Source organism: Balaenoptera borealis (assembly GCF_965194805.1).
Source record: "Balaenoptera borealis genome assembly, chromosome: 15".
In the NCBI taxonomy this organism is placed as follows: domain Eukaryota; kingdom Metazoa; phylum Chordata; class Mammalia; order Artiodactyla; family Balaenopteridae; genus Balaenoptera; species Balaenoptera borealis.
In genome coordinates, this window is record NC_138871.1 from 7138784 (window position 1) to 7157184 (window position 18401).

General features: G+C 44.2%; 1 protein-coding gene across 4 annotated transcripts in view; it reads left to right on the top strand.

Annotated features, from left to right (window-relative positions):
- The window catches only part of AFF3 (ALF transcription elongation factor 3), a 561375-nt gene that overhangs the window by 427490 nt on the left and 115484 nt on the right, over positions 1-18401 (top strand). For all 4 annotated transcript variants that reach the window (XM_082356113.1, XM_082356114.1, XM_082356115.1 and 1 more), the window contains one exon: positions 9966-10017. In XM_082356113.1, coding sequence (XP_082212239.1) covers positions 9966-10017 — 52 coding nt within the window. The remainder of the gene's footprint in view (positions 1-9965; positions 10018-18401) is intronic.

Sequence of the window (18401 nt, forward strand, 5' to 3'; positions counted from 1 at the left end):
AGACCACAGGCCCCAATATGCCGTCAGAGGTGGCTCAAGGGACCATACCACAGGCTCTCAGCTTTCAGTAGCTGACTAGAGATGTCATAAACCTCTGCGGGCAGGAGGTGATGGCCTAGCCCAGTGCTTCTCAAAATGTGGCCTCTGGCCGGCAGCCTCTGCATCAGCTGGGGACCTACTATAAATGCAAATTTGGGGGCCCCTTCCCACCCCTGGAGGTGGGCCCGGCCACCGGTGTCTTAACAAGCCCTCAGGCGATGATACTTCTGCTCTAGTCTGAGAACCACTGGCCCAGCTTTGACTCCCAGAGTGCCTGTGGAGGGAGCTTCCTGCTTCCCCGGGGGCTGGAGGTCAGGGCAGGTGGCCTGCTAAGGCCGCTTTTCTCTGTAAATGTTCTCCCACCGCACCTCCGAGTCCTGGGGCAGTCCACCTGCCCCAGAGGACTGATCTGATGAGGAACTCCTCGGTACACTTGGCCGCTAGCGTCTCGTTTTCAGTTACTTGGAAGAATGTTTTGTGACTTCATGCTTTTCTAAATGTGCCTTCGTGGTGGAGCTCGGGGACACATTGTTCCTTAGACAGAATGAAGGATCCTGCAGACACAGAGCGTTTGAGAGGATGTATACTTCTGGTGTGTGTGGACCAGAGCCTAGAGGACTCGACGAAGGCTCGTTGGGGGCTCAGCAAATTGCTCTGTTGCTCTGCTCATCATTTAGCATATGTGTCATCTGACTTTATTTGCAGATGCTGTTAGGAGAAAAGAAAAAGATGAATCTAGTTTTTTTAACTACCCAAAAGCTGTTGGATGTGGGTTTGGGGTCACATTTCACTGTAATAAGGAAGCGTCTAGAAAATACCTTAGAGACAATTGATTAGTTTGTAACAGAGGAAAGAACACTTCCCTGGTCTCAAGCCCAGTTGGGGAACTGGCACCATCTCCCAGTCCAGTCCTCGTGGCCACCTGGTGCAGGAGCACCGGGGTCCAGTCTGATTATTGCCTTTGTTCCTGGTCCATGGGAAGCTGCTCTGTTATTACAGATTCACAGGCTGTTGCCTGAGGGGGAGGCTCTGTCCTACAGACCATATCACATGCGAAATGTTTCCAGATGTAGTCAAACACTCTATGTAGCACTTTACCATCTAAAAGCACTGCCATGTCCATTTTCTGTTGAATTTTTAGAACAGCGATGGGAAATGTCTTACCTGACATACGAGGAAGTAAGTGCTCAAAGAAGTAACCGGACTTCACCCCAGGCTCCTGACCCCAGTGTGGATCTTGACTCAGATTCCAACCTGTCAGTTTTACTTTTATGAGTCGTATCAGCTCAGATCCAGGGAACCCTCTAAATCTCCAACAATCTAACTGGACTTTCCACCCATTGGTAAAGGCAGAGAGTCAGAATTCAGAGCCACAAGAGGCTGTAGAGGTCATTTTATCCCAGCTTCATTTTAGAGATGTGGAAATAATATCCAGAGTGAGTGAACAGTTTGCCCAAGTTTACAGAGCTGGTTATGGACTGAACTCAGACTCAATGCTGGCCAGCCTCATTCCACCACTCCACACTCTAGTACCACGGACTGTGTCCTTTTTTTTTTTTTTTAAATAAATTTATTTTATTTATTTATTTTTGGCTGTGTTGGGTCTTCATTGCTGTGCGCAGGCTTTCTCTAGTTGCAGTGAGCAGAGGCTACTCTTCGTTGCAGTGCACGGGCTTCTCATTGCAGTGGCTTCTCTTGTTGCAGAGCACAGGCTCTAGATGCGTGGGCTTCAGTAGTTGTGGCACGTTGGCTCAGTAGTTGTGGCTCACGGGCTCTAGAGCGCAGAGTTCAGTAGTTGTGGCACACGGGCTTAGTTGCTCCGTGGCATGTGGGATCTTCCCAGACCAGGGCTCGAACCCATGTCCCTTACACTGGCAGGCAGATTCTTAACCACTGCACCACCAGGGAAGCCCCCGTGTCCTTTTATTAGTGTTGATTTTCACTTTCCTTTGATATCCATTTATTCTATATTAATATACTAGATATGGGACTCTTTGGAAAGGCAGTTGCTTGATTGAGATTTTGAAGACACATGTTCATCCCGTATCTCACCAAGGTTTGACAGGTTCCCTGAATGAGGTTGGCTTTTGCGAGGGTCTTGAGTAGCAGGAAATGAGATGCTGTCCCCCAGGGAAAACAGGCCTGTGTCAAGGTCGCAGGTGGGCTCATCGTATAAGTGGAAGAAAAGGACCGTTGGAACCTATTGTCCTTAAACAGAAGAGCTACAGGACACCTTCGCCCCAGGGTGAACATGGCAGAATCAGAAGATCACTTGTGGTTTCATTGACAGCTAGAACCAATCCTAGGAAGAGGGGGTCCAGGAAGAAGATGTGTGTGAACAGAAAGTATCTCCCTATGCTCCACATTGCCTCAAAAGATGTAGATAGGAAATCCGGGTAGGAAAGCATCAGAGCTGGAAACCCTGAGGTCACCTAGACCACCCTTTGTCTCGTTCCTGATTTCTGCATTGGCTTCCAGACTAAGTTCCTTCATTTGTGCCTTGGACGCACTACATCACCAACCCCAGGCTGAGCCTGTCCTAGCCGTGCTGGTTCCCGGTTAACTGGGGAATGGCGCGAGCTAAATTCTTCTGAACGAATGTGGAGAGGAAGGTGGTCAACTGTTTTTGAAAATAAGCCCAGGCAGATGGTAGCACTGACCCTGACAGAGCAGTGGACTTCAAAAACAATGAAATGAGTTTTATGACTTCTCCTCCTGTGTTCCAAGCAGTGGGGAGGATGGCTTGGGGGATTCCTGCAGAAGGGTGGGCTTGCATAACGAATAGGTTTATCATGCGCGGCTAATTGTTAGAATAGATATTTGCGTATATGAATACGGTTTTTTTTTTAGTAGTACTATCATTTAATCATTGGGTTGTTGTGAGGTTTAAATGAGATGCACTATAGAAAATGTCTTTTTTTTTAACATCTTTATTGGAGTATAATTGCTTTACATTGTTGTGTTAGTTTCTGCTGTATAACAAAGTGAATCAGCTATACGTATACTTATATCCCAATATCCCCTCCCTGTTGCGTCTCCCTCCCACCCTCCCTATCCTACCCCTGTAGGTGGTCACAAAGCACCAAGCTGATCTCCCTGTGCTATGCAGCTGCTTCCCACTAGCTATCTATTTTACATTTGGTAGTGTATACACGTCGATGCCACTCTCTCACTTCGTCCCAGCTTACCCTTCCCCCTCTCCATGTCCTTAAGTCCATTCTCTATGTCTGCGTCTTTATTCCTGTCCTACCGCTAGGTTCTTCAGAATCTTTTTTTTTTTCTTTTTTAGATTCCATATATATGTGTTAGCATACAGTATTTGTTTTTCTCTTACTGACTTACTTCACTCTGTATTGACAGATTCTAGATCCATCCACCTCACTACAAATAACTCAATTTCATTTCTTTTTATGGCTGAGTAATATTCCATTGTATATATGTGCCACATCTTCTTTATTCATTCTGCATATATGAATATGTTTAATGGGGATTCATAAACATTTGCCTTTGGCTTTAAATCTCAAATAGGTGGAGATCGTAGAAGCACCGGCTATAGAAACAAATCTGCAAACCAAACAACCCATTTAAAAGTCAGATTTTCAAGAAGCCATTAAGACATAGCAAAATGAAATGAACTTTAAAGGACTAAAGGATTCAGATCTGATAAGGGCCCCAAATGACAAGTAATTCCAAGGAAACCCTATTAATTAACAACTGCTGCTCTGTGATAATGACTGCCATTACGTTTGAAGGTATTTAATGTGCCAGTTTGCAATACCTGTGTAAGATACAGATGAGCCCTCGAAGCAGTTGGCCATCTGTTATGGGTAGGCTACTATTTCTGCTTCCTGAGAAATTGTGGAACTCAAAAATATAAGCACCAGGGACTTCCCTGGTGGTGCAGTGGCTAAGAATTTGCCTGCCAATGCAGGGGACATGGGTTCGAGCCCTGGTCCGCGAAGATCCCACATGCTGCAGAGCAACTAAGCCCGTGCGCCACAACTACTGAGCCTGTGCTCTAGAGCCCACGTGCCACAGCTACTGAGCCCGCGAGCCACAACTACTGAAGCCCGCGTGCCGAGAGCCCGTGCTCCACGACAAGAGAAACCACTGCAGTGAGAAGCCCGTGCACCGCGGCGAAGAGTAGCCCCTGCTCACCGCAACTAGAGAAAACCTGTGCACAGCAACGAAGACGCAACGCAGCCAAAAATAAATAAATAAATTTATTTTTTTTTAAATATGTATATAAAAACACTAGCTACAACGTAAAGTTGTCTACTGCTCAATTAAAAAATAGTACACACAGGGAAGCTACCATCATCAAATATTAAAGTTGCAAGGGTTGTATTGAATTCCTCCCTTTTCTGAGGGCCTTACCTTCAGATGAGGTGACTGGGTTCTGTGAGAGTTTGTTAGGCCAGACATTGAAAATTTTAAGGCACTTAAAAATGGCTAAAATGGCAATGCTGATTTGAATGTAATGTGTGAGAAGAACCAGCCCTGGGAGACAGTATGCTTTCCAAAGATAGGTGCCCACCACTGAAAGAACGCAGTAGAAAATTGACTGTGTAGGTGATTGGGAGTTTGAATGCCAGTTCTACTGTTGGTGGTGAGGCAGTGTTTTAATTCATCCTTCACTTCCAGAAACAGTGAGGTTCACCTGAGGTGGCCCTTGGCAAACCACAGACGGAAATGTTTGTACTGGGTTCCCCGATCTGAGCTCAGAGGCAAACCTCCACACACCCTTTCGTCTACACAGTTCGCATGGGACCCTCTGTCCCTGCGTGAAAGCATAAGAGCCTTCAGCCAGTGGCTCAGACCTTTTGACCCTTTGTACCAGGTGTTCAGGGGGCATGTTGTAATTTTCCTGGGACAATAATTTTAAGAAACTGTTGTCTACACAGTTCACCAGTGAGAAATGGATAGAATCTGAATCACCTAATTGCATGTTTAAAAAAAAAAAAATCCTGCCTCGGTCCTGTCAGGGTCCCACTGTGAAGTCAGCTGTCTGGTCAGACCCCACTGTGAAGTTGCCACCAGGCACTGACCGGAAGTGCTCTGGACACAATGTGACAACTCCTCAGGTGCTCAGGGCACGAAGTCCAGGTTTCTCTGTACCTCTGGCTGCACCTCTGCTCTCTGGCCTTCATTCGCAGAGTTTGAATTTATTATCTATTTTATTTCAGCGTCCCTGTTGTCATCAGGCTGTGGGTACTCTAGGCTGTGTGGCCGACCACAGGCTCCCAGGATACGTCCCCTGTGCACTCAGGCTGGTGGCCATGTTTTCTGTCCTCTGCACGCATGAACTCACATCAGATCAATCAACCATGGCAGCAGTTATATCGTAAAATATATCCCCCTCCACAGCCTCTAGAAAATGTCATCTTTTCTTCTCAAGATGGCCTGAAACTAGAGCAAATGGCTTAGTTTTAAGGCATCGTTACAGAAACATCTTCTGTCCCAAACTGATTACGCATGCAAGTTTCTTAAATGCTCCAAGGCATGGCCCTCCGAGGTAAAAGAGGAATACTAATGAAAAATGAACATGTGTTGAATGTTGCTTCCGCACAAGGTTCTATGCTAAGCACTTTCCAAGGACTGTGTAATGATTTCCCTGGAAAACCCATTGAGGCAGGGCTAGCTGAGTGGCACAGCCAGGATTCCTCCTAGGCAGTCTGACTCCAGAGTCTGTGCTCAGACCCCCGAGGTCTGCTGCCCCGGCAGCGCTCACCTCGAGGTAGGGTTGAATGAGGTCAGGTTGGGCAGGAGCTGGGACACCTAGGAGGGTGCTGCGGGGACACGAGGGGGCGGGGGGGCCGAGGGACATGGAAGGAGCGTGGCTCTGGGTGGGTGGGCGTCACCGTCGGGAGGAAGGCCTGGTGGTGCTCAGATGGGGGGGGTGCAGGGACGCAGAGGTGCGTCAGGGCGCCCTGCGAGTCAGCGTGATGCGGAAGCACGGGCCCTGCACTTATGTGCTGATGACCCATCCCAGTCTCCATCCTCAGCGCGTCGGAGCATCAGAGCCGTGGCCTTCCTTCCCTTTTCGGAAACAGAGTCAGGGATGGTATCCTGACTGGTGTGGTATCCTCCATCTCTGCCCTGTGTCCTAACCAACACTTACTTTGCATTTTCTTTCACTCTTGGTTTAAAACTTTTGTTATTATTATTCTTGTTCAATTTACTTACGCCAGTGTGATTCCTTTTGAAAATAGACAGATGATAAACATGTTGTCAAGCAGGTGGGATCAGATTTGGGGGCAGACTGCGCCGATGGTGCCATTTGTGTGCTTTGATGGAGGCAGACAGCCTTCACCAAATGAGGACAGCTCTCAGGCTCTTTTTTTTTTTAATTTATTAATTTATTTATTTATTTTTGGCTGTGTTGGGTCTTCGTTTCTGTGCGAGGGCTTTCTCTAGTTGCGGTGAGCAGGGGCCACTCTTCATCGCGGTGCGCGGGCCTCTCTTGTTGCGGAGCACAGGCTCCAGACGCGCAGGCTCAGTAGTTGTGGCTCACGGGCCCAGCTGCTCCGCGGCACGTGGGATCTTCCCAGACCAGGGCTCGAACCCGCGTCCCCCGCATTGGCAGGCAGACCCTCAACCACTGCGCCACCGGGGAAGCCCTCTCGGGCTCTTCAGTGGTCCCAGCTCTTCCGTGTTCTTCTCTGACTTCACATCTTCTTCAGCTCCTCCTCAGGCTCTCTAAGAAGCCACTCTGGTTTTCCCAGCATTAAAAGGGGCAAGCGCTGTGCTTTGGAGGTTGAGTCACAGGGACTCCGCTGTGACCAGAAGGATGCAGAAGGGCCGGGCGTGTTCTTGGGTGGCCTTGAGACTGAGTCGTCTCAGCACATGTCTGTCGGGGTCTGGGGCGCCGGGCGGTGGTGACCGTCTGTTCCAGGAATGCGGTCCCTCGTGCTGGTAGCAGCAGGCTGGCAGGATTACTGTGCGATGTGAATGAGCTGTCAGACTCTCGGCGTTCCCATTTTTCCAAGACATTCTGAAGTTTATTGGAGTCTAACTTCTCTCGAAGCCTCTCTTGAATATAGAATATTTTTACATTTGATCCTTTGTTTTTGGATCTCAGACCAGAAACACACTTAATCTTTTTTTTTTTTTTTTAACATAAGAGAGGTAAATTCAGTGATAATTTCTATTCCCAAAGCGAGGTGGCTCTCTGACTGCTTTTCTTCTGGAAAGCGTGACAAGGGAGCTGAGTCTCACTATAGAAGTGACAAAACCTTGGCCCAGAGGTGTGACTCTCCCAGGATCAGGGGTGTGAAAGGCAGCCTGAGAGTCAACCAGACACATGTTCATGTGTTGACGCATTTAGCGTGCACCTAGAATAAACAAAACAAGTTCCACTCCCTACCTTAAAAGGAATCCCACACACGGCTTTTACTGTGCCAGCTTCATGTGGTAACCGAGTCACAAGACGGGTGTGCAGCCAAGCTAAGGTCCCTTGCTTTGGGGCATTTAGGGGCATCTTGCTCTGGTTGGCCATGGCCTTCAAATCTGTCCACACTGTTGCCCATACGCAGATGTAACTCCTCAGTCACCCTTGACGTGACTTCCATCTAACTGGGGGTCATTAACAACGATTGTGTGTCCTTCCCTCCCCCTTCCCATCCCCCGACGGGACCACCAACACTTTGAACACCCACTGTGTACAGGGCAGTCCTTCAGATTAAACCGAATCGCAGTTGGCAGCTGACCCCAAACGAGGGAGTGAGGAGTAGGGGTAAGAAACTGTCCTGACTTCTCTGGTCCTTTTCATCAGAAACGTATTTGTGCCTTTGGGTAGGAAAATCATCTTGGGGGGACTTCCCTGGTGGCGCAGTGGTTAAGAATCCGCCTGCCAATGCAGAGGACACGGGTTCAAGCCCTGGTCCGGGAGGATCCCACATGCCGCGGAGCAGCTAAGCCCACGAGCCACAACTACTGAGCTCACGTGCCACAACTACTGAAGCCCGTGCGCTTAGAGCCTGTGCTCCACAACAAGAGGAGCCACCGCAATGAGAAGCCCGTGCACTGCAACGGAGAGTAGCCCCCGCTCGCCACAACTAGAGAAAGCCCATGCACTGCAACGAAGACCCAATGCAGCCAAACAAAAAAACAAAATAAAATTGTCTTGGGGTAGCTGCCCAGACCAGCCAACCAACTGGTACTGTACTCTGTGCCGTCACCATGCTGGTCAGTAGTGTCCCAGGACAAAGGAAACACCGTCCTCTCCTAGATTCTCCCCCAACAGCACTCTAATATAATAAATCACCAGTATCTCTTCTCTTCGAAGCCCAGGTTCAAGTTTGTGAGGTCAAGGGAAATGAGTGATGTGCCACACAGACGTAAAGGGCGATCGAGGTGCAGCTGTGCAGTCTTCGCCAGTGTTTGGCTTGCTTGCTTCTGGTTTGAATAATAAAAGAAGGATACCACTTGCTACTGGTAGAATAGCTGTAGCCAGGGGGGATTTGGTGTCCTAATGGTTACGGCTTAAATGGTACACCAAGAATTGCTTTAAAATTTCACAACTGTGCTCTTTAGAACAAATACAGGAGTTGCTTTACTTTAGGAAATAGGGGGCAAATTTATTTTGCAGACTCTCGGACGCTAAAGGAGGACTGGACCTTGGAGGGGTCCAGCACAACCCTTCATTTTACAAAGAGGGAAATGGGGCTGGGGGCGGGGCCGTTTACTGATTTGCCCCAAACACACAGCCGTGAGAGGCAGAAGTGGGCCCACGCCCTGCCCTGGCAGATCTTTACCCCAAGCTCACCCCAAAAGTCACTGAAATTACTTATAAAAATATTCAGAGGAATGTATCTACAGTAGGCCTATAATTGGCTTTTGTAGGAAACAACACATTTTAGGGGTCAGTCTTTGGACTTGGAAGGTGATTTCAGAGAAGACAACGAGGCCTTCAAACACAGGGACTCAGTGGCCTCCAGACTGATCCCTGGAGCCCCAGGGTCCATCCAAAGACGGACTCTTCCCCTCACTCCAGACAGAAGAGCTCTGCATTCATCTGTGTGTAGAACATGCTTCTGAGTGAGACTTCTTTTGAAATGACTTCATCTGAAAACTATTATTCTACAAAGAAATAAATCAGCAATGCTGATAAGAATACAATTTCATCATCGTCAGAAATACTGTTTGAAATTTTCTTTCTTTTTTTAATTTAATTTTTTTTCATATTGGAGTATAGTTGATTTACAGTGTTGTGTTAGTTTCAGGTGTACAGCAAAGTGATTCAGTTATACATACCCATATATTCATTCTTTTTCAAATTCTTTTTTTTTTTTTTTTTTTTAACTTTTAACTCTTACGGACCCAAAAGTAAGCTACCCCGCTGCGGCTGTCATGACGCAGCTGAGGGACCCAGGGGGCGATGGGGAGTTCCTCCCCAGAGTCTTTGCAGAAAGTTTCCTTCTATTTGGTTTTCCTCATCCGGTAGGATGTTCAGGCAGCTGTCTTTTCCAGATCTTTGATGGGGGAAGACCCAGCAGCTGCTCTGAGAACTTGAGTTTGTGGTTTTCTAGCTCTCGGCAGGGTTCTGCCCGCTCTCTCCTTCTGCTTCCCACGAACGGTGATGGAGATGTAGCTCAGCCCCCGCCACATGGAAAACACTGGACAAATAATTGTGAAATTACAACTTCACAAGCAAAAGCACCTATTTGACTCTGTTCGTTTAAAACCTCATATTCTTGAAGTAGCTCATCAAACGTCCTTTGGCTGTTGTGAGGGTTTATTTTTATGATGTGGCAGTTTGTAATTTCCTAAGTGCATCAGAGGAAAAGGGCTCAAAAGGAAACATTTTTTTTTAAATTAGGAAATCTAATACGCTCATTACTGAAACATTGCTCTAATACAGGTATTTTGGTGCTAAATTCTCTTGAATTTGCTAAGTATCTGTACCTCTTTGTTCCCTCTTTCAGAATGCTAGAAGATGACCTTAAGCTAAGTAGCGATGAAGAGGAGAATGAACAGGTAAGATTTTCCTTGATGTTGCGGTTCTCTGAATGTGATATGATGATGCCAGTCTGGTAGACTGTCCTGGGTATTAACTGAGTCATACAAATGCTCAATTGTGATGCTCTAGGACGCTGGGTATCCTCTGCTGATTACGAGATTCTGTGCCATTGGGCCAGTCTGTTCAAATATCTTGGCTTTAATTTCCCTTAAAACTGTAATTCTGTGATCTTCATGGCATCGTAGCCAACAGCAGCTATTTATAAGGACGCCGCCTGGGATCAGGCTTCAGTGTGAGATAGAGCTTTCTTTTTGGAAAGGTTACTGGCTTTCTGGAGATCACATGTGTGAGCTTCACCTCATCAGCATGCAACAAGCATGCTTTAGCATTAAATATTGAGAAGTCTTATACAGATATTATTAACATTGAGCGGAAGCAAAGGTAGAGGTGAGCTAAAATGATGAATAAAAAATAATCGCGCTCGGAATAGCCTGTTTGTCTTAAGTGATAAATGTGCTTGAAATGTTCTCCCCTGGTGTTGATTTATCAGCTCAAGACATCAGTCAGGGGTTTATAAATACTCTTCTGTGATCAGTCAGTTAAGGTGAAAAAATACCCAATTAACATTCATCACTCTCACTTCTGCATTTCAGGAAATGTTTGTATTTTAAAGCAAGTTTGAAAACATGAAAAGACAGATTTTCCTCCACTTCTGTTTCCTTTGTCTCATCACCTGTTTTGTATCGTGTCAAGGTGGGATAAACGCGATAGGTATAAAGACAATTCAGAGAGGTTTTCTGTGTCATTTTTACACGTGATACACGACATGTATACTGTTCAGTTGATCTTGGAATAGTGAATTTTATACAGAGGTATCATGGAATGTCATGCAGGTGTTGCAGCTGTCTAGACATGCAAATGCACATAATGTACCAAGAGAGCATGCAGAGGTGAGATCAAAGGAAATTTCCGGGAAGAGCATCTGAGCCAGATATGACTGTGAGATCACAGAAAATCTTGCTCACCTTATAAGAGAAGGTGAGGCATCAAAGAAGGGACTGGGTATGAGATAGAACTCAATGCAGTTTGAAACTAGATTGGCCAGCTGAGAAAAGCCCAAGTGAAGAAAGTTTGAGCAAGGAGGGCCACTCGGGCTTTTTTAGAGATTGATTGATCTGTTTCTAGGTGCATGAAGCAGGCCCGTCAGACATCCACAACCCAGCAGTCTTGGCAGATCTGGGGAACAATTTCACCCCTCATGTTGGTTCCTCGTCTTTGTGTCTACAAGCAAATGATTTCATCTCTTGTGTTTTTTTTCCCCAGTGGAGGTCCAGATAGGATTGGACCTATGTTTGCTGTGGATTAAGTCACAGCAAACATGTAGAGTGTGTATACTTGATACTGGAAAAGGGATTTACAGACTGTTTCATTCAGCAAGACTTTCTTAATTTGGAAAGAATTTCCTGAATTATCTCCAGGAAATGTTTCCACTGAAAACACAATTTAAAAAAATTAGTTATCAAGGATGAACTAGACACATTCTCTAAGGCAGTGAGAACCTTTAGTTTACTCATTTTGCTTCATTAACTACTCCTTTTCAGTCTGTAGCTGTGGAAAATATTGTACTGTGAATCTACCAGTCACATCCTTCTTGCTTTCGGTCCGCACGTATGTACACCTTCCTGTCTTTTACAATGAAAGCAGCTGACAGAATGAGTGACTTTCATACCCTAATCCTCCCTTGTAATTAAGACTCCAGAGAGTGGTTTTGTATGTGGCAGTTTAGTGATTGCTCTAACACTGATTATATTAAGTTATCCTTTATATATCCTATATATACCCTGACCTAATCACAAAATTGTAAATCCCATGCTTTTAAAAAACACTAATGACATAGAATTTTTTTTCTCTTCAAGACCAAAATATGATTGCACCCCAAAAGAGCGGAGCCTGTGCATATACACAGCACATATACACGCTCTGCATTTCTCTGGCATTGAGAGATAATTAAGCATCTATCAAAAATTATTTTTTCAGATCTAATCAGAGTCTGTCCCTTAACCCAAAATCTTTCAAAAATGTACTGTATATTTCCCTGCCTCAATAAATGTAGTGTACTAAAATCCTTGTCCTTTTCTAACATGACACCTGGTTGTCTTTGTGACTGTTGGTCACCAGCCTGTGTAGCCACTGTGATAAAGGAACATCCACAAGAGCATCGAGTTGCTACACCTGTTTGCTCTTCCTAAAGTAGCCTCATACACTCATGCACTTGCATATTCCTGTCTTGATGTTCCTTTATCATTGCCTTTGTGCTCTCAAAATAAGAGACAGGCTAGTTTAGTGAGTGAGCACCAGCTCAGCAGCCCTGCTCCCTGGGTTCAAATCCCTGCTCTGCTACCCAGTAGCTCTGCAACCTTGACCCAGTCACTGAACTGCTCTGTGCTCTGGTGTCGCCATTTGTAAAATTGGAATTAACGTTAGATCCCTGCAGCCTGCCACTTCCTCACAACTTGTGCTCACCCACAATCTTCATGTCACCAGATCTAGTGGGCTTTTTTCTTCTTTATTAGTCAACTTACAATGGAATACACCAGGCATAGAGAAAAGTTACACGTTACCTAAGAATACAACTGGATGAATATTCATAAGCCACACTCACCCACGTAGCCAGCACCCAGATCAAGACACAGACATGACCAGCCTCTTGGGTCTCCCACATCCCCTTCGGGGCAGCCTCCTCCAAAAGAATAACCACTCTCCTGATTTCTAACACCGTAGGGTAATTGTGCTTGTCTTTGAAGCACAGTTACATCAATAGGGTCATGAGTGCACGCTGCTGTGTCTGGCTTCTGTCGCTCAGCATTTTGTTTGTGAGGCTCATGCATGATATTGCATGTAAGTGAAGTTTATTCATTTCCATTGCTGGATCCTATTCCATTATGTGCATATACTGTAATTTGCTTACCTGTCCTACTGCTGACGGACACGAGGGTGTTTAGGGCTATTGGAATAGTGCTGTTACTAACATTCTTGTACAGGTCTTTGGGGAGTGTATGGGAACATTCCTATTGGTCTGGCCCCAAGAGTAGAAGTGCTATAGGATGTTCAATTTGAGTAGACTATCCCAAACCATTTCCCCAAAATGGTTGTACCTTCTGACACTCCCACCAGCAATATAAGGGAATTCCCATTGCTCTACATTTTCCTCACATGCTTGTCTTTTTATATTCCTGAGGAATATTGTTCCTAAGGTTTCTTTTTTTTATTGTCTTTGTCTGGTTTTGATATTAGGACAAATAATGTGAATTATTATTCACATTATTATTATTATTATTATGTGAATTGCGAAGTGTTCCTTGCTCTTCTCTTTCTTGAAGAGATTGTATAACATTAACGTTAATTCTTGTTTAAATGTTTGTCAGAATTTTCCAGGGAGGCCATGTGGGCCTGGAGACTTTTAGAAACTTACAAATTCTATTTCCTTAATTGTTAAAGGACTATTCAGATTATATCACATTGGGTAGGTTATGGTAGTACGTGCTCTTCAAGTAATTAATCCATCATGTCATTTACGTTGTCATATTTATGTTGTGTAGAGTTGTGTTCCTTCATTGCCCTTTTGATGTCTGGATCTATAGTGATAGCCCCTGTTTCATTCTTGATACAGATCTTCTTTTTTTCTTTGTCAGTCTTACTAGAGGTTTATCAATTTTTTTTTTTTTAATTTTTATTTATTTATTTATTTATTATTTTTGGCTGTGTTGGGTCTTCGTCTCTGTGTGAGGGCTTTCTCCAGTTGCGGCAAGTGGGGGCCACTCTTCATCGCGGTGCGCGGGCCTCTCACCATCGCGGCCTCTCCCGTTGCGGAGCACAGGCTCCAGACGTGCAGGCTCAGTAGTTGTGGCTCACGGGCCTAGTTGCTCCGCGGCATGTGGGATCTTCCCAGACCAGGGCTCGAACCCGTGTCCCCTGCATTGGCAGGCAGATTCTCAACCACTGCGCCACCGGGGAAGCCCGAGGTTTATCAATTTTATTGCTCTTTTCAAAGAACTAGCTTTTTGTTTCATTGATAGTCTCTGTCAGTTTTTCTTTTTTCAATTTCATTGATATCTTATCTTTATTATTTCCCTCCTCCTGCTTGCTTTGGGTTCATTTTGTTCTTTTTTTTTTCTAGTTTCTTGAGGGAGCTTAGATTATTGATTTGAGATTTGTCCTCTTTTATTTTTTTTTTTACTTTTGAAAACTGATTTATTTTGATTTTTTTAACATCTTTATTGGAGTATAATTGCTTTACAATGGTGTGTTAGTTTCTGCTTTATAACAAAGTGAATCAGCTATACATATACATATATCCCCATATCTCTTCCCTCTTGTGTCTCCCTCCCTCCCACCCTCCCTATCCCACCCCTCTAGGTGGTCACAAAGCACTGAGCTGATCTCCCTGTGCTATGCGGCTGCTTCCCACTAGCTATCTATTTGACATTTGGTAGTATATATATGTCCATGCCACGCTCTCACTTTGTCCCAGCTTACCCTTCCCCCTCCCCGTGTCCTCAAGTCCATTCTCTAGTAGGTCTGCGTCTTTATTCCTGTCCTGCCCCTAGGTTCTTCATGACATTTTTTTTTTTTTTTTTAGATTCCATATATATGTGTTAGCATAAGGTATTTATTTTTCTCTTTCTGACTTACTTCACTCTGTATGACAGACTCTAGGTCCATCCACCTCACTACAAATAACTCAATTTCGTTTCCTTTTATGGCTGAGTAATATTCCATTGTATATATGTGCCACATCTTCTTTATCCATTCATCTGTCGACGGACACTTAGGTTGCTTCCATGTCCTGGCTATTGTAAATAGAGCTGCAGTGAACATTGTGGTACATGAATCTTTTTGAATTATGGTTTTCTCAGGGTATGTGCCCATTCCTCTTTTATAATATAAGCATTTAGTGCTATACATTTCACCCTCATCACTGCTGTAGCCACATCTCACACATTTTTGTATGTTGTGTTTTCATTGTCATTCAGTTCAGTGAGATGTCATCCTCTTTGATGCTTTTAGAAGTGTGTTGTTTTATTTCCAAGTGTTTCAAGATTCCCTGTGATCTTACTTGTATTGATTTCTAGTTTGGTTCCATTGTGGTCTAAGTACACATCCTGTATGATTTCAGTTTTTATAAATGCATTGAGTATTTTTTATGGCCCAAGATATGATCTATGTTGGTATATATTTTATGTGTATTCTGCTGATGTTGGGTGGAGTGTTCTATAAATGTCAGTTAGAACCTGTTGGTTGATGTTGTTGTTGAGATACTCTATATCCTTGCTGACTTTCTGTCTAGTTGCTCTATCGATTGTTGGGAGAGGAGTGTTGAAGTCTCCAACTGTAATTGTGGATTTGTCTATTTGTCCTTTCCATTCTATCAGTTTTTGCTTCACATATTTTACAGCTGTTATTTTGTGCACACACATTTGGGATTGCTACGTCTTCTTGGTGGATTGACCTTTTATAATTATGTATGTTCCACTCTGGTAATCTTCTTTGCTCTGAAGTCTACTTTATCCTATATCAATGTAGCCACTGTTAGTTTCTTTTGATTAATGTTTGCATAATATAACTTTTTCCACATTCTTTTACTTTCACCCTACCTATGTTTGAAGTGAGTTTCTTACAGACAGCATATCCACTTTGCCAATTTCTATCTTTTAATTGATGTATTTGGACCATTTACATTTAATGTAATTATTAGTTGATAATTAAACTGATTAACTAATATTAATGTAATGTTACATTAATGATAATTATATTAGGGCTTAAGTCAACCACTTTATTTTTCATCTTCTGTTTGTTCTCTTTGTTTTTTCATTTTTCTGTTTTCTTTTTCCTGAATTCTTGTAGCTTCCTTGAACATTTTATAGAATTTCATTTCTGTTTATCTATAGTATTTTTGAGTGTATCTCTTTGTATAGCTTTTTTTAGTGGCATTTCTGGTATTGCATTATATATACATAACTCACAGCAGTTCACTGGTGATGGCATTTTATGAGTTTTCTCCCTGAGTATCCTATAACTACCTCCATCACAGAATTGATAATATGTGGATAATATGAGATTTAGTTATCTGTCTTCCTGATTTCTTGAGTGAGTGACCTGAATCTGATGCTGTGTCTTATTCATCTTTACTTCCCTATTGCGTACCATGCTGACTGGCATCTAACAGGGAAGCCTCATCTTCCTGTAACCAGATGCACGCAACTACCAACTACCTTTGTCGTCACTCATCGTCTCCCTTCCACCCTATTACAAGAGGACACTGCCTTCCTCTTATCAAAAGTTTGTCCCATTTTCTCTCAGTTACTTGGGGACTTACTCCTTTGACTCTTTTCTGCCCCTCCTCTCCACCAGAACCACTCACTGGGTCACCAGTGACCGCAGTGGGTCTGCAGAGCACATGTACCAGGCTCTTTTCAGTCCTTTGTCTCACCAGAAGAGTTACAGCATTGAAAACTGTTAATTACCCCACTTTTATTGAGTTGTCTAATACCATTACCCTCCTGGTTTGTTTCTTGCCCCTCTGGCTGTGTCTTCTCAGACTCCTTTGCTGACTGCTCCTCCTGCAGCCAATCTTGGAATGTTGGAATCTTTTCGCATTTCTGATTTTTCTTCTCCACGTCCTCTCTGTCTCTCTGTCTCTCTCTGGATGATCTCATCAATTCCCATGACCTTCAATTTCTATATACTTACAATTTCTAAAATTATATCCTCAGCTCAGAACTCTCTTCTTAACCACAGACCTGTTTGACTTTTCCACTTGGATGTCTCACAAGCATTTCAAATCCAATTTGTGCCAAAGTGGAGTTCTGGTCCTTGCCACCCCTCTACCTATCCACACACAAATATGTTCCTCTTGTGACTGTTACCATTTCTAAACCTAGAACTGCCAGGCGCCCAGTTGTTTAAGTCTAGAAACATCGGGCTTATCCTTGACGACTCCCTATTCCTCACTCAAATGTTAATTTTATCTCTAAGCCCTATAAATTCACAAATATTAGTCTATCCACCTCTTTCCATCCTGGCTAGTCTAAACCAGTCCAGTAGAAATCAACATATTTCTCTTCTCCCCCCTCTATAATACAACTTCCTCACAGGGATCTTTTGAAAAAGATCAAGTCAGAGCATCAAAATCAGATCAAGACATTCCTTGGTCTAAAATCTTAAATGGGTTCCCATTTCACTTGGGGTACAATCCAGAGCCTGTAGTGTGGCCGACAGTACCCTACACAGCTGGCTTCACTCAAGGCTTCCCCTTCACTTCACACTGACATGGTTCATGGTACTTCCACCCCATGGGTCTTCTTTCAGCTCCTCCAACAAGCCAAACTCAGCTGCCTCAGGGCCTCCATAGGCCTCTCTCCCCTGATTTTTGCCCCATTAATACCTACTCATCTTGGAGGTGCAGCATAAATTTCACTTCATCAGGGAGTCTCCAGTTATCTAACTTGGACCCCCGGTTAGTCCGTGTCACAATAACCTAAACTTTCTTCTTAGGTCTCATCATAATTTTAGTTGTGTAGTACGTTTACTTTTTTAATTTATTTATTTATGGCTGTGTTGTGTCTTCGTTTCTGTGCAAGGGCTTTCTCTAGTTGTGGCAAGCGGGGGCCAGTCTTCATCACGGTGCGTGGGCCCCTCACTATCGCGGCCTCTCTTGTTGCGGAGCACAGGCTCCAGACGCGCATGCTCAGTAATTGTGGCCCACGGGCCCAGCCGCTCCGCGGCATGTGGGATCCTCCCAGACCAGGGCTCGAACCCGTGTCCCCTGCACTGGCAGGCAGACTCTCAACCACTGCGCCAGCAGGGAAGCCCCACGTTTACTTTTTTAAGTATCTCAACCAACCAGACTGGAAATTTCCTGAGGGCAGGAACTGTATCTGGCACAGCAGAGGTGCTGGATACTTGCTGAATGGATGCATGAATGATGCATAATGTTGTTGAATTGAGAGTATTTCCTGCTGTCTGTTGTCCAGTATCAAAGATGACTTTGGGTCTCCCTTTTTTTTTTTTTTTTTTTATTAAACACTGTGATTTTTTTTTCAAATTAGTCCTATCCAAAGATCAAAAGTGTTGACAAAGAAGAAAAAAACATAGACCCAAGGACAAAACTTGTCTGTAGATAAATACACAAATCACCTACCTATTTAGGAGAAAAGCATTTATCCAATCTCTGTAGAAACGTCAATAGTCACTACTTAAATATGCTTCATGCCAAGCCATATTGAGGTTATAACTTTCCAGAAGTTATCTCAAACAGAAGCTTCCAAAACCAAGAGAGTGCATTTCTTCACAGCTTTCCCTTTCAAAAACTGTAGCATTTTGACTGTCACCTCTAGAGCTA